Consider the following 16540-nt stretch of genomic DNA (forward strand, 5'->3'; position numbering starts at 1 on the left):
CTACTCATCCAGAACAGTAGACACTGTGGTGTTGTTGAGCTCACTGCTCACAGAGGCAGACGTCAGCTGGATGCTCCTGTCTACAGTGGGCACTCTTCCACCCACAGTTTCATCAGTGTTCCTCTTTGGTCTCAGCAAGATGATGAAGCACTTGGGAAGAAATATACAGCCCAACAAGCCATAGCTGGATGCCAAAATGGCAAAGATTTCCACAGCCACTTTGAATTTGCCTTTGGTGCTCAGGTAAGCTGGGACAAAAGAGATCCAGACAATGAAAAAGACCAGCATCCCAAAAGTGATGCATTTCCCTTCATAATAGTTATCTGGCAGCTGGCGAGCCACAAAGGTTGTAAGAAAACACAGCAAAGCCAGGAGGACATCAAACCCAAATATGGAGCACAGAAACTCTATAGAACCTTCATCGCATTCAAAGATGATCTTTACATTTTGAATTTCAATGTTCTTGAACATCCTTGGAGGCTCCAACACCAAGTAAGCAGCACATACACCAACCTGTCCTACAACACAGACCAGTACAATGAGTTTTCGAATAATGGGGTGCATAGATATGAGCTTTGTTTTGGATACGGAGATCCTATAGGCAAAAAAGAGTGAGATAGTCTTCCCAAGAATGGAAGACAGACAAAGGCAAAATCCCAGAGCCAGAGTGACCTGGCGGGCCATGCAGGACCAGTGTTGTGGCTTGCCTATGAACAGCATGGAAGACAGCACTGTGATGACCAGAGACATCTGAATGAGGAAGCTCAACTCCCGGTCATTGGCATTCACCAGAGGAGTGTGCCTGTAGATCACATACACCACAGTGACTGCCAAGACCACAAGTGCCCCAAAGATGGAGAGGATGACGAGGGTGAACCCCAGGGCCTCCTCATAAGCCAGGAATTCCACGTCCTTTGGCACACACTTGCTCTTCTGTGCATTGGACCAGTCATCTTCACCACATTGTTCACATTCCCTTTGACCTATTGAGATAGAACAGAGAATTGACATCAAGAGAACCCAGTTGTCACTTTTAACTGTGAACAGTACAGGGCACCTAACGACCTGAACAAGGTTTACTGGAAACCCATTATAAAATATATATAATATCTTAAATTTAGTAGTGGTAGAAATGGCCTTGGTGCCTGCAGATGCTGTGGCAGATTGAGAGTTGTTTTTAATTTGAGGAACTGAGCATTTCCTTTCAACAGCAGCCTTTCTTGAATTGGATTTTTAGTGATGTGCTCCTTTTTTTCTCCTCCAACTCTTGATTGAGGATAGAGGTCTATGTTTTTATCAACCCCAAAACAGCCCAGGAATGAGAAGCCCATCTACTTAGATGAACCAATCACAAGGACTGGGATTCAGCTGGTTTAACCCCTTGTATTTTCAGTCTCTCCTCTAATATTCTCTTGTTCAGGAGAATCATGTATGTGACCATTCAAATATTCCCAACTCTAGATGCTCACTTGAATGAGTGATGAGAAGGAGAACAGGGAGAAGAACAAAGCCACCATCCCTGGTCATGAGGCTAAGAAGGCCTAAGTCTGGATGGAGCCTCTAAGAGGAAGCATTGGTGAACAAGAAAAAGCTAGTTGAGGTGAGGTTATGACAGATGATAGAATGCATCTACTCAATGTTAATTTAAAGATTCAGCTAAGCACTGGAGTTCACTTTCAGTCACTCTGACTCCTGGCCTGGACATCTCTGGATGGATTTCTGGGTGGAGCCTGGCGGACCTTTATCCAAGGAGTGGTGTAGGTTACAGGGTGCTCGTCTTCCATCACAGACCATTTTATCCTTTTTACATGATTACTCTTGAGGGCCATGTGACAAAATACAAGTGTATTTTCATTCTCTCTTACACGCAAAAGAATATAAGGAAACCTGCTCCAACATATTTCACAAAACCAAGCCTGCCTAAGTCACCTCCAGAGAGCAGCAACTGCGTGAAGTGACAGCATTTCATGCTGCTGCAGTCGTACAATGAGTTTGCTTTCAGTGCAAAGAACCTTATGACAATTGGATAACTTTTCTCCCAGTACAGTTAGTGTTTCATCTAGTCCCAAAAAAGGCAATGTGAAGATTTTATAAATTTATTCATATTTCACTTTTTTTTTGTATTTTTTGGGTGTTTCCTTACAAACTTCACGGTGATAGGTCTTTTCTTACATCAGAAGTGAAAACTAGTATTTTCTTTTATTCACACTGCACTTTTTAAAATTTTACATATTTAATGAATTTTGTTATAGGCTGCTCATACCTTTTCATAAAGATTTATAAGAATCTCTCTGATACCTCTTGGTTAATCCAATTTGCATTAACTACCAATGAGAAAATGGCCATTTCTACCTGGTTTCTCTGACACATATCCATCAGCACATGGGATGCAATCAAAGCAGCATATGGGTTGCCCCTGGCGAATCCCTTTCCGAGTCCCTGGAGGACATAATTTTGTGCAGACTGATTCTGGAAGCTAACAGAGACAAAGACAGTGGATATAGGAAAGCTTTGAAACTTTTTCATTTGTGTAATAAACAAAGTTCACATTTGTATTTTCAGGTAGACATGTGTCCTATTTAAAAAGAAAAGTCCAAAATACCGAGGAAAGGTAGCATGGCAATTTTGAGAGCCTAGACAGAATTTCTGAACAACAGTGCAGTGATTGACTATGGAAATACTGACCTAACTCTAATGACAGTTCTTTTTTATCTTGGTGATCCAGACCAAACTAATACCATAAGATGTTATGGATGAGACGGTTTGTTAACTTTGTTTCTGGTTTGATGAGACCTGTGACCTTAATAATCATCTTCAGCTCCAGAATGATAATTCTTTTCAGCAAAGGTACCCCAAAGTATTATGTGTTATAGGTAGACATCTATCATAAGTGGCTGACAGAAAGGAAGGAAAATGCTCTCTTCCGTAAAAACTGTGAAGGTAAAAAGATAATGTAGAAAAGGCATAACTTGGAATGTTTTCTTGCTGACTACATATAGAAATTTCAGTAGTAACCTCTTTGTATTTTTATATTCTACATTGATATGCACCTTGAAATCCAGAATAAATCCTGCAGTTATATTTTAATCTGAGGAGATATTTACTTAATGGACAGATAAAATTAGGTTTTCTGTGCCAGGCATAGTGACAGCTCGAGTTACACAGTAAGATCTTAGGTTAAAAAACAAGAACAAACAAACAAACAGAGCAAAAATCAAAACAAATCCTAGAAAAGTTAAGTCTACAAAACCATAAACCATTTAAAGATATAAAACACATTTTTGACCCCATTGGTAATTTTTAAATATGTTTAAATTACATGTAAAAAACTTTACTATATTAATATAACGCCAATTTTGTTCTCTCCTGGACTCCATATCTTAGTCCACAAGCCCAGCAGAAGACTCCTTGCTCTACCAGAGGCCATGACTGTACTAGCAAACCCAGGAACCTGAGGTACCTGGAACCCCAGAATCCACACCAATATCTAGAATCCCAGAGGTCATGCTAGGTCCCAGAACCCCAGAGGGAACGGGAACCCAAAACCATAAATCCCAGAGGTCACACAGAACACCAAATCCCAAGTGAAGACATAATCTTAGACCTGAAGAATCTATGTTCTCCAGTACTACACACCTCTTAAGCCACAAAACCACTGAAGAAACAGAAAGTGAGGGGAAAATATCCCAAAGACCTCCATCCAACAAAGAGAAAGTCAGAAACCCGTACCTAAACCTATACCATCCTCAAACTCAGATGACTGGAGGTTACCAAAAAAACAAAATAAAAAGCAGAGTCTACTTATTCTACTGCAGCAAGCCCTAGGTATTCCAACATAGATGAAGCACAAGAAAAAGACCTTAAATCCAGTCTTATGACGATGATACAGACCCTTAAAGAGGAAATGAATAAATCCCTTAAAGAAACCAAGGAAGACTCGGAGAAGGGCATGGGAAGAGATGAGGGAGGGAGGGTGGGGTTGGGAGGGAATGAGGAAGGGAGCTACAGCTGGGATACAAAGTGAATAAGCTGTAATCAATACAAAAAAAATAAAAATTTAATTAAAAAAAGAAATCGAGGAAAACACAATCAGGTGAAGAAAAGGAATAAATATGTTTAAGACCTGAAAATGGAAATAGAAGCAATAAGGAAAACATAAAGTGAAGGAATCCTGGAGATAGAACATCTAGGTAAGTAAACAGGAACTGCTGACATAAGCATTATGTCAGAATACAAGAAATGAAAGAGAGAATCTTAGGCATAGAAGATACTTTAGAAGAAATTGATAAAGCAGCAAAAGGAAGTGTTAAGTCTAAAAAGTTCCTGACAGAAATTACCCAGGATATATTTGGTGTAATATGAAAAGACCAAATCCAAGAATAATAGGAATAGAATGAAAAGATTTCTAATTCAAAGGCCCAGAAAATATTTTCAACAAAATCATAGAACAAAATGAAGAACCAACCTAATGAAGAAGATGCCTATAAAGGTACAAAAAGCTTATATAACGCCAAATAGATTGTTTCCCTGCCACATAACAATCAAAGCACTAAATTGCACAGAACAAAGAAAGAATATTAAAAACTCCAGCAACAAAAAAAAGGTTAACTACATCTATGAAAACACAGGAAATAAATAATCTTACATTAGCAAAATCAAAAGAAGGGAAACACACACACACGCACGCACACACACACACACACACACACACACACCATACCACCCCACCTCACCCCACCCCACACATACACACTATCACTACCACCAACAACACACTAATAGGAGTGAATAATCAGTGGTCATTAATATCTCTCAATATCAATGGACTCAATTCCCCAGTAAAAAGACACAGGCTGATGGAATGGATGTGAAAACAGGATCCACCCTTCAGCTGCATAGAAGAAACACACCTCAATATCGAAGATATTATTTCAGTGTAAGGGGTTGGAAAAATATTTTCTAAGCAAATGGATCCAAGGAGCAGGCTGGTGTAGTGAATCTAATAGCTAACAAAAATTTACTCCAACAAAAATTAATCAAAAGAAACGGGGAAGGACACTTTACATTCATCAAAGGAAAAGTCTATTTGAGGTAGATATCTTAATTCTGAAATCTATTCCCCAAACACAAAAGTATATGCCTATTCTCAGCACCGCACAGAGCATTCTTCAGATCTGACCATATACTGGTCACCAAGTAAGTCACAACAGATACAAGAAAATTGAAATAATCACCTGTATTTGACCAGACCATCATGGATTAAAGCTGGATTTCAACAATAGAAAGAGGGGAAAGCCTACAAACTCACAGAAATTGAACAACTCTCTACTGAGTGATGACTGGGTCAAGGCAGAAATAAAGAAATTAAAGAGTTCCTAGAATCCAATGAAAATGAAGGCACAACATACCCAAACATATGGGACACAATGAAAGCAGTGCTATTATGAAAGTTCATAAGCACTAAGTGCCTTCAAAAAGAAATTAGAAAGATCCCTTGCGAGTAACTTAACAGCACGTCTGAAAGCCCTAGAACAAAAAGAAGTAAACATGCCCAAAAGGAGTAAATGGCAGAAAATAATCAGAGGGCTGAAATAAATAAAATAGAAACAAAGGAAACAATACAAAGAATCAATGAAACAAAGAGTTTTTTCTTTGAGACAATCACCAAAATAGATAAACCTTTAGCCAAACTAACTAAAATTCACACACACACACACACACACACACACACACACACACACACACACACACAGAGAGAGAGAGAGAGAGAGAGAGAGAGAAGAGAGAGAATATCTAAATTAACAAAATCAGAAAAGAAAAGGGGGGCATAACAAGAGACAGTGAGCAAATTTAAAGAATCATTGCATCCTACTTCAAAAATTTGTACTCCAAAAAATTGCACAATCTAAAATAAATGTATAAATTTCTTTATAGATATCCCTTAACAAATTTAAATCAAGATTAGATAAACAATTTAAATAAGCACATAACCCCTAAGGAAACAGAAACAGTCATTAAAAGTCTTCCAACCAAAACAACAAAACCAAACAAAGAACCCCGGTCCCCAAAAGCCCAGGGCCAGAAAGCTTCAGCACAGAATTCTACCAGACTTTCATAGAAGAGCTAATGTCAATACTCCTCAAATTACTCTACAACCTAGAAATAGAAATAGCATTGCCAAATTTACTTTATGAAGCTACAGTCACCATGATACCAAAACTACAGAGTCAACAAAGAAGAGCTCAATATCCCTCATGAATATTGATGCACAAACACTCAATAAAATACTCAAGAATGAAATTCATAATCACATAAAAAAGATTATTCACCATTATCAAGTAGGCTTCATCTCACAGATTCAGGAATGGTTTAACATATGAAAATCTTTCGGGGGAGCCAAGATGGCGGCACCGAGAGAACACCACCTCTGAGAAGCAGGACAGCACTCTCTGTGCGGAGACCAGGAGACTGAACTCGGGGCCCTGAAACTACATCAATCGTGTTTCCCAGGTGAGGGGAGGCTCCCATGGTGTGGGAATCGGTCGGTCCACTCACGGCTACCCAGCCAGAACCCGGAAGTAATCCCGGGTAGCGCGAGCTTTGTGTCTCCGGGCTGGAGCTGCAAGCGTGCGTGTCCCAATCACTTTCCCAGGCTGATCCGTGGGCACAAGGGTGTGTGAGACTGGGAGTCCCAGCCGCCGGGGGACCCCACGGGGAAGCAAAGTTGCCAGACTGATCACGGGTCACCCAGTCTTTCCCCAGAAGGCCTCTAGGACGGCGGGTACCAACCCCCAACACAACTGAGCTCCTGCCGGGCAGATTGCTGCACGCTCAGCTCAGCTCTACAGACAAGCTGGGCACCCCAGTACAACAGGGACTGGGAACCCCTGTCCAGAGAGGACCCCACAGGGAAGGAAGAAACCGTGCTGCTGGGGTCACCTAGGGAAAGTCTAGCAGCCTGCAGATCATAAACAGGTGAGTACGCCCAGCCATCACAGATCTGGGCCCAAACAGGGAGCACAGAGTGATTGGAAACTCAGCTCCTGCAGACTAGCAGGCGGGCTCACGTTCCACCACCCCAGAGGCCAGCTTTATACCAAATACACCTTACAGGCAGAACTGTGTGCCCAAAGACACCAGAGCAGGACTCACCCGCCACAGATTACCTCTTGGGTTCTGGGGCTATACCCAAAAAGCTGGGAAGGCTTCCTTCAGGAAAAACCACCTTCCTGCCAAAGGGATTCTCTCCACTACAAGAGTCCAGGAACAACCAGAAACTAAATTCAAACAACTAAGATAGCCCAATGGGTAGAGGACAGCGTAAAAGTTCAACCAACAAAAGCCAGAGCAATATGGCATCTCCAGAACCCAGTTATCCAGGGGCAAATAGCCCTAGACACCCCAGCATAAATGAAATTCAAGGAGATGACCTAACATCTATGCTCATGAAGAAGATAACAGAGGAAACAAATAAAATACGAAAAGAATTAGAGGAAGATAAAAACAAACAGATCATGGCTATCCGTAAAGAAATGGAGGAAATTAAAGACAAGGAGATTATGACCATCGGTGAAGAAATACGGGAAGCTGCAGCCAAACAGTCTGTGGCCTTTAGAGAGGAAATGCTTAAATCACTGAATGAAATAAAAGAAACACTGGATTGTTCAAACAAACAGCTGAAGGAATTGACGGAAAAACATGAAAATACAGTCAGACAGGGGAAGGAAACCAACAAAATAGCTCAAGACCTGAAGATAGAATTGGAAAAATTAAAAAAAAACACAAATGGAAGAAATTGTGGAGAGAAAGAACTTAGGGAAGAAAGCAGGAACTACAGAGGTTAGCATAACCAATAGGCTACAAGAAATGGAAGAAAGAATCTCAGGTGTGGAAGATACAATAGAAGAAATAGATGTATCTGTCAAAGAAAATGTTAAATCTAAAAAATTCCTGACACAGACCGTCCAAGAAATTCAAGACAACATAAAAAGACAAAACCTAAGAATAATAGGAATAGAGGAAAAAGAAGATTCCCTGCACCAAGGCCCAGAAAATATTTTCAACAAAATCATTGAAGAAATTTTCCCCAACTTAAAGGAGAGACCAATAAGAATACAAGAGGCCTATAGAAAACCCAATAAATTAGACCAGAAAAGAAAATCCTCCCGCCACATAATCATCAAAACCGTAAGTATACAGAACAAAGAAAAAATACTAAAAGCTGCAAGAGAAAAAGGCCAAGTAACATATAATGGCAAACCCATTAGAATCACACCTGACTTTTCAACAGAGACTATGAAAGCCAGAAGGGCCTGGACAGATATCATGCAGACCCTAAGAGAACACAGATGTCAGCCCAGGCTACTGTACCCTGCAAAACTCTCAGTCCTCATAGACGGAGAAAACAAGATATTCAATGACAAAAACAAATTTCAACAATACCTACAAACAAATCCAGCATTACAGAAGACACTGGAAGGGAAAATACAACCCAAGAAAGCTAGCTACATTCAAGAAAACACAGGAAATAAGTAACCCCACTACAGTAAAACAAAAAGCAACAAAGCACACAACCGTATGACCACAGCCAACATCAAATTCAAAGGATCTAACAGCCACTGGTCATTAATCTCTCTCAATATCAATGGACTTAATTCTCCAATAAAAAGACACAGACTAACAGAATGGATGCGTAAACAAAACCCAGCAATCTGTTGTATACAAGAAACACACCTAAGTCACAAAGATAGACATTACCTGAGGGTAAAGGGATGGAAGATGGCTTTTCAAGCAAATGGACACAAGAAGCAAGCAGGAGTAGCCATTCTAATATCTGATAAAATAGTCTTTCAACCAAAATTAATCAAAAGAGATGGGGAAGGACACTTCATACTCATCAAGGGAAAATTCCACCAAGAAGACATTACAATCCTGAATATCTGTGCCCCAAATACAAGGGCACCCACATTTGTGAAAGAAACATTGATAAAACTTACACCACACATAGATCCCCACACACTAATAGTGGGAGACTTCAACACCCCACTCTCAACAAAGGACAGGTCAACAAAACAGAAATTAAACAAAGAAACAATATCTCTAACAGAGGTCATGAATCAAATGGACCTAACAGACATTTACAGAACCTTACACCCAAACGCAAAAGAATTTACCTTCTTCTCAGTACCTCATGGAACCTTCTCCAAAATAGACCACATAGTTGGTCACAAAGCAAGCCTCAACAGATACAAGAAGATTGAAATAATCCCTTGTATCCTGTCTGATCACCATGGAATAAAGCTGGACCTCAGTAACAACAAAAATAGCAAAAAGCCTACACATACATGGAAACTGAACAACTTGCTACTAAAAGACAGCTGGGTCAGGGAAGAAATAAAGAAAGAAATTAAAATCTTCCTAGAACTCAATGAAAATGAAGACACAACATACCCAAACTTGTGGGACACAATGAAAGCAGTGCTAAGAGGAAAGTTCATAGCACTAAGTGCCTTCAAGAAGAAATTTGAGACAGTGCATTCAAGCAACTTAATGGCTCACTTAAAAACCCTAGAAAAAGAAGAAGCAGACACACCAAGAAGGAGCAGATGGCTGGAAATAATCAAACTCAGGGCTGAAATCAATCAATTAGAAACAAATAAAACAATTCAAAGAATCAATGAAACCAAGAGCTGGTTCTTTGAGAAAATCAACAAGATAGACAAACCCTTAGCCAAGCTAACTAAAAGGCAGCGAGACACCATCCAAATCAACAAAATCAGAAATGAAAAGGGGGACATAACTACAGACACTGAGGAAATCCAAACAATAATTAGGACTTACTTCAAAAGTCTATATGCAACAAAATTTGAAAATTTAAATGAAATGGACAATTTTCTTGATCGGTTCCACTTACCAAAGCTAAATCAGGACCAGGTAAATCAATTAAATAGTCCTATATCCCCCAAGGAAATAGAAGCAGTCATCGAAAGTCTCCCATCCAAAAAAAGCCCAGGACCTGACGGTTTCAGCGCAGAATTCTACCAAACATTCAAAAAAGAGCTAACTCCAGTTCTCTTCAAACTATTCTACAAATTTGAAACAGAAGCAACATTACCAAACTCATTCTATGAAGCCACAGTCACCTTGGTACCAAAACCTCACAAAGACCCAACAAAAAAAGAGAACTTCAGGCCAATCTCCCTTATGAACACTGATGCAAAAATACTCAACAAAATACTTGCAAACCGAATACAAGAATACATCAAAGATATCATCCACCATGACCAAGTAGGTTTCATCCCAGGTATGCAGGGGTGGTTCAATATCCAGAAATCCATCAGTGTGATCCACCATATTAACAAACTGAAAGAAAAAACCACATGATAATCTCCCTAGATGCTGAAAAAGCATTTGACAAAATCCAACATCCATTCATGTTTAAAGTATTGGAGAGATCAGGGATACAAGGCACATATCTATACATAGTAAAGGCAATATACAGCAAACCTATAGCCAACATCAAACTGAACGGAGAGAAACTTAAAGCAATCCCACTGAAATCAGGGACAAGACAAGGCTGCCCACTCTCTCCATATCTCTTCAACATAGTTCTGGAAGTCCTTGCTAGAGCAATAAGATAGTTGAAGGAGATCAAGGGGATACAAATTGGAAAGAAAGAAGTCAGATTATCACTATTTGCAGATGAAATGGTAGTATACGTGAGTGACCCCAAAAACTCTACCAGGGAACTCCTACAGCTGATAAACACCTTCAGCAAAGTGGCCGGATACAAAATTAACTCAAAAAAATCAGTGGCCCTCCTGTATACAAAAGACAAAAGGGCTGAGAAAGAAATTAGGGAAACAACACCCTTCACAATAGCCACAAATGACATCAGGTACCTCAGAGTAACCCTAACCAAGGAAGTCAAAGACTTGTATGAAAAAAATTTCAAGTCTCTGAAGAAATAATTAGAAGAAGATATGAGAAGATGGAAAGATTTCCCATGTTCATGGCTTGGCAGGATTACATCGTAAAAATGGCCATCTTACCAAAAGCAATCTACAGATTCAATGCAATTCCCATCAAATTACCAACACAATTCTTTACAGACCTGGAAAGAAAAATTCTCAACTTCATATGGAATAACAAGAAACCCAGAATTGCTGAAACAATCCTCTACAATAAAAGATCTTCTGGAGGTATCTCCATCCCTGATCTTAAGTTGTACTATAGAGCAACAGTTTTAAAAACTGCATGGAACTGGCATAATAACAGAATAGTGGATCAATGGAACCGAACAGAGGACTCAGAAATGAACCCACACACTTTTGGACATCTGATCTTTGACAAAGGCGCCAATGGAAAAAAGATAGCATCTTCAACAAATGGTGCTGGTCCAACTGGATGTCTACATATAGAAAAATGAAAATAGATCCATACTTATCACCGTGCACAAAACTGAAGTCCAAGTGGATCAAAGACCTCAACATAAAACCTGACATATTAAACCGACTAGAAAAAAAAAAGTGGGGAATACCCTAGAACTCATTGGTACTGGAAAAAACTTCCTGAACAGAACACCAACAGCACAGGCTCTAAGAGCAACAATCAATAAATGGGACCTCATGAAACTGAAAAGCTTCTGCAAAGCAAAGGAGACCATCACCAAAACAAAGCGACTACCTACAGATTGGGAAAGAATCTTCACTAACCCTTTATCTGACAGAGTACTCATATCCAGTATATATAAAGAACCAAAGAAGTTAAAAAGCAATAAATCAAGTAATCCAATTAAAAAATGGGGAACAGAGCTAAACAGAGAATTCTCTGTAGAGGAATACTGAATGGCAGAGAAACACTTAAAGAAATGTTCAACCTCATTAGCCATTAGGGAAATGCAAATCAAAACAACCCTGAGATTTCACCTTACACCCATGAGAATGGCCAAAATCAAAAACTCAAGTGACAACACATGCTGGAGAGGTTGTGGAGAAAGGGGAACCCTTCTCCACTGCTGGTGGGAATGTAAACTTGTACAACCACTCTGGAAATCAATCTGGTGCTTTCTCAGACAACTAGGAATAGTGCTTCCCCAAGATCCAGCCATACCACTCCTAGGCATATATCCAAAAGAGGCTCAAGTACACAAAAAGGACATTTGCTCAACCATGTTTGTAGCAGCTTTATTTGTAATAGGCAGAAGCTGGAAACAACCCAGATGCTCCTCAACTGAAGAATGGATGCAGAAATTGTGGTACATCTACACAATGGAATATTACTCAGCAATGAAAAATAAGGAAATCATGAAATTTGCAGGTAAATGGTGGGATCTGGAAAGGATCATCCTGAGTGAGTTGTCCCAGAAGCAAAAAGACACACATGGTATATACTCAGTCATATAGACATACAACATAGGACAAACCCACTAAAACCTGTGCATCTAAAGAAACTAAGCAAGAGAGAGGACCCTAACTAAAATGTCAAATCCCCATCCAGAAAGGCAAAGAGGATGGACATCAGAAGAAGAAGAAAACAGGAAACAACCTAGGAACCTACCACAGAGGGCCTCTGAAACCCTCTACCCTACAGACTATCAAAGCAGATGCTGAGCCTGATGGGCAACTGTTGGGCAGAGTGAATGAAATTTTATGTAAGAAGTGGGAAATAGTAAGAGCTGGAGAGGACAGGGTCTCCACAAGGAGAGCAACAGAACAAGAAAATTTGAACACAGGGAACTTCCCAGAGCCTCATACTCCAACCAAGGACTATTCTTGGAGATAACCAGAACCCCTGCACAGATGTAGCCCAGGGCAGTTCAGACTCCAATTGGGTTACATAGTAATGTGAAGAGGGACTGCCTCTGACATAATCTGATTGGCCTGCTCTTTGATCACCTCCCCCTGGGGGGGAGCAGCCTTACCAGGCCATAGTAGAGGACAATGCAGCCACTTTTGATGTGAACTGATGGACTAAGATCAGAAAGGAGAGGAGAACCTCCCCTATTAGTGGACTTGGGGAGTGGCATGCAAGCAGAGGGAGGAGGGAGGGTGGGATTGGGAGGGGAGGAGGGAGGGGCTTATGGGGGGGATGCAGAATGAATAAAGTGTAATTGATGAAAAATTAAAAAAAAGGGGGGGGGATAATTTAAGAACCTTAAATGACTTTCAAAAGTGGAGGAAAACATGGAGTTAGTCAATTTACATGGAGCACGTCTCGCCCCTGGGGGCAATGGACTCCTGAACCTACTCAGACCTCGGACACCACCACTGCTAGTTCTAGAACTGATACAAGATGTTCCAACGGGGGGGGGTTAAGGCTTCTCATAATATTTCCTATAAGCCCACACCTGTTTGTTCATATCCCCCATTTTTATTCATTATTAGCCAGATAGAGCCAAGTAATTGTGGTGATGATACTTGCTTTTTTGCCCAATGCTGGAATGCTAGTGAATTTAGGTATGCCCTGGTTACTCGCATGCCTCGCTGGGTGCCTGTGCCCATTGATGCCCCTTATGCTATGACTCTCTTCAGACAGAAAAGGGATCTTGGAACTACAGCCGCCATTGTTACTGCCATCTCATTGGCGGCTGTTGGAGCTACCACCGGGGCATTAGCCATGAGTCATACTGTGCAGACTGCTCAGACCCTGAATAATCTTTTAGCCAATGTAGCTCATGCCTTAGATGTACAAAAAGGAATTAATGCTCAACTAAAAGGAGGCTTGATGGGGTTCAATCAGAGGATTGACCTCATGCAGGAGCAAATTGATACCCTATGGCAAATCGCTCAACTTGGCTGTCAATGGAAGTTTGCTGGACTTTGTGTCACTAGCATACAACATGAGAATTTTTCCTGTGCTGCAAATCTGTCTAAACAATTGTCGAGCTATATTTTAGGTAATTGGACTGGAGAATTCGATACTACGATGGAGCAGCTGAGAGTGGCCATTGTCACGGTAAATTCTACCAGAGTGGACGCAGGACTAGCCACAGGATTATCATCATGGATTGCTGCAGCCATGAATCATCTGAAGGAATGGGCGGGCATGGGAGCATTAGCAGGCCTTCTGGTGTTGGTCTCCTTGGTTTGCTAGTGGTGTATATGCAAGATTAGAGTCTCACAACAATGTAATGCAGCCATGATCATTCAAGCCTTTACAGCCATTGAAGCAGGACAGTCTCCCCAAGCATGGTTGGCTACCATAAAAAGCTAAAATGTTAGGCTCAGGATGCGAGGCTAAGCACTGCACTCAGGGTCAGCCGCTTTGGACCCAGAGAAGAGCATGTCTGATTGCATGCGGGTTGATGCCCCAGGTCCCGCCTCTGAGAAAAAGGTATCGGACGGGTCTGATGCTCTTTGGGTGGATGACACCTAAATGAACATCGGTACAAAGTCCCAATTTATTTCTAATATCAGAGATCAGACCTCTACTCTTGCCTGATGCGTCTAAAACAAAAAGGGGGAACTGTAGAGAGATGCGTAATGCCGAGCCCTAAAGATGGAGCCTTCCACCTTCCCGATGGTGAGTGCTCTTTGTCATAAACAACTCAATATTTGGCTAAGGCTGAGGATCTGGCTTGCTTCCATGTATGTGGACCTATCTGCATTGCCCACGTGGCATGCTGGGGTTGGCTACCCAGAGGCTATTTAAGCTGTGGGCTGGCTTTCCCCAGGGTTAGATGATTGTTCAAGGTTCCTGAATAAACTGCATTGAGAAAAAAAAAAAAGAAATGACAAAAAAAAAGAAAATCTGTCAATGCAATCCACCATATAAACAAACTGAAAGAAAGAAAGCCATGTGATCACCTAATTAGATGCTAAAAAAGCCTTTGACAAAACACAACATCCTTCATGATAAAAGTCCTGAAGAGATCAAGAACACAAGGGACATACCTAAACATAATAAAGGCAAGATACAGGAAGCTGATAGCCAACATCAACTGAAATGGAGAGAAACTCAAAGCAATTCCAATAAAACCAGAAATAAGAAAAGGCTGTCCATTCTTTCCATATCTATTCAACTGAAGAAAAACATGGGGATATGAATTGGAAAAAAAGAAGTCAAACTATTGTTATTTCTAGAATATATATATATATATATATATATATATATATATATATATTACATAACTCCAAAAATTCTATCAGGGAACTCCTATGGCTAATAAACACCTTCTGCAAAGTGACTTGGTATAAGTGTAAGACAAAAAAAAAAATCAACAGCCCTCCTACATACAAATAGCTACATACATAAATTAGCTGAGAGAAAAACAAAACAAACAAAAAAAATAAGAAAACAACATTTTTCACAATAGCCTCAAAAACATAAAATATCTTGGTAAAACTCTAACCAAGCAAATGAAAGGCTTTTATTACAAAAACTGCAAGTCTTTGAAGAGAGAAATCAGAGAAGATAACAGACGATGGAAAGATCTTTCATGTTCAAAATAGTAAATTTGGGCATCCTACCAGAAGCAATCTACAGATTCAATGCTATCCCCATTAAAATTCTAACACAATTCTTTACAGACCATGAAAGGACAATACTCAACTTTATATGAAAAAACACGAAACCCAGGGTAGCTAAAACAATCCTGTACAATAAAAGAAATTTCTGAGTTATCACCATTCCTGATTTCAAGACCTGCCCCAGAGCTATGGTAATAAAAACCACATGATATTGACATAGAACAGACAGGTGGATAAATGAAATTGAATCAAAGACCCAGAAGTAAATCTACACTCCTAAGGACCTGTTTTTTTGACAAAGAGGCCCAAATTATCCAATAAAAAAAAGAAAGCATCATCAACAAATGGTGCTGGTCTTACAGTATGTCGGCATGTAAAGGAATGCAAATATCATCCTAGAAAAAACTCAACTCCAAATGGAACCAAGACTTCAACATGATTCCAGATACACTGAACCTGATAGAAGATAAAGTAGGGAAGAATCTTGAAGGCACTGGCACAGGAGACAACTTCCTGAACAGAACACCAATAGTGGAGACTCTAAGAGCATAATTAATAAATGCAACTTCGTGAAACTGAAAGGCTAAGTCACTGCCATTCAGACAAAACTAAAGCCTACAGAATGGAAAAAGATCTTCACCAATCTCACACCTGACAGAGGGCTAACTTTCAAAATACGTAAAGAATTCAAGAAACTAGTCATCAACAAACCAAATAATCCAATTAAAGAATAGGCTACAAATCTAAAGAGATAATTTTCAACAGTGAAATCTCAAATGCCAAGAAACACTTAAAAACATGTTGAACATTCTTAGCCACGAGAGCATTGCAAATGAAAATGGATAAGATCAAAAACATAAGTGACAGCTGATTGTGGCAAGGATGTGGAACAAAGGAAATACTCCTTCTTTGCTGGTGAGAATGAAAATGTGTACAGCCGCTTTGGAAATCAATGTGGCAGTTACTCAGAAAGTTGGGAATTAACCTACTTGAAGATCCAGCTATACCACTACTGGGCATATACCCAAAAGATTCTCCACCATACCCCAAAGACACTTGCTCAACTATGT

The 16540-nt window shown here is 40.1% G+C and overlaps 1 protein-coding gene across 2 annotated transcripts in view; it reads right to left on the minus strand.

Moving 5' to 3' along the window:
• The window catches only part of LOC110566505 (vomeronasal type-2 receptor 1-like), a 42550-nt gene continuing 26010 nt past the window's right edge, over positions 1-16540 (minus strand). For both annotated transcript variants that reach the window (XM_060376941.1, XM_060376942.1), the window contains 2 exons: positions 2353-2476; positions 1-983 (listed from right to left, as the gene is read on the minus strand). In XM_060376941.1, the coding sequence (XP_060232924.1) occupies positions 1-983; positions 2353-2476 (1107 nt within the window). The remainder of the gene's footprint in view (positions 984-2352; positions 2477-16540) is intronic.

This window comes from Meriones unguiculatus, chromosome 2 (genome assembly GCF_030254825.1).
Source record: "Meriones unguiculatus strain TT.TT164.6M chromosome 2, Bangor_MerUng_6.1, whole genome shotgun sequence".
Taxonomy (NCBI): domain Eukaryota; kingdom Metazoa; phylum Chordata; class Mammalia; order Rodentia; family Muridae; genus Meriones; species Meriones unguiculatus.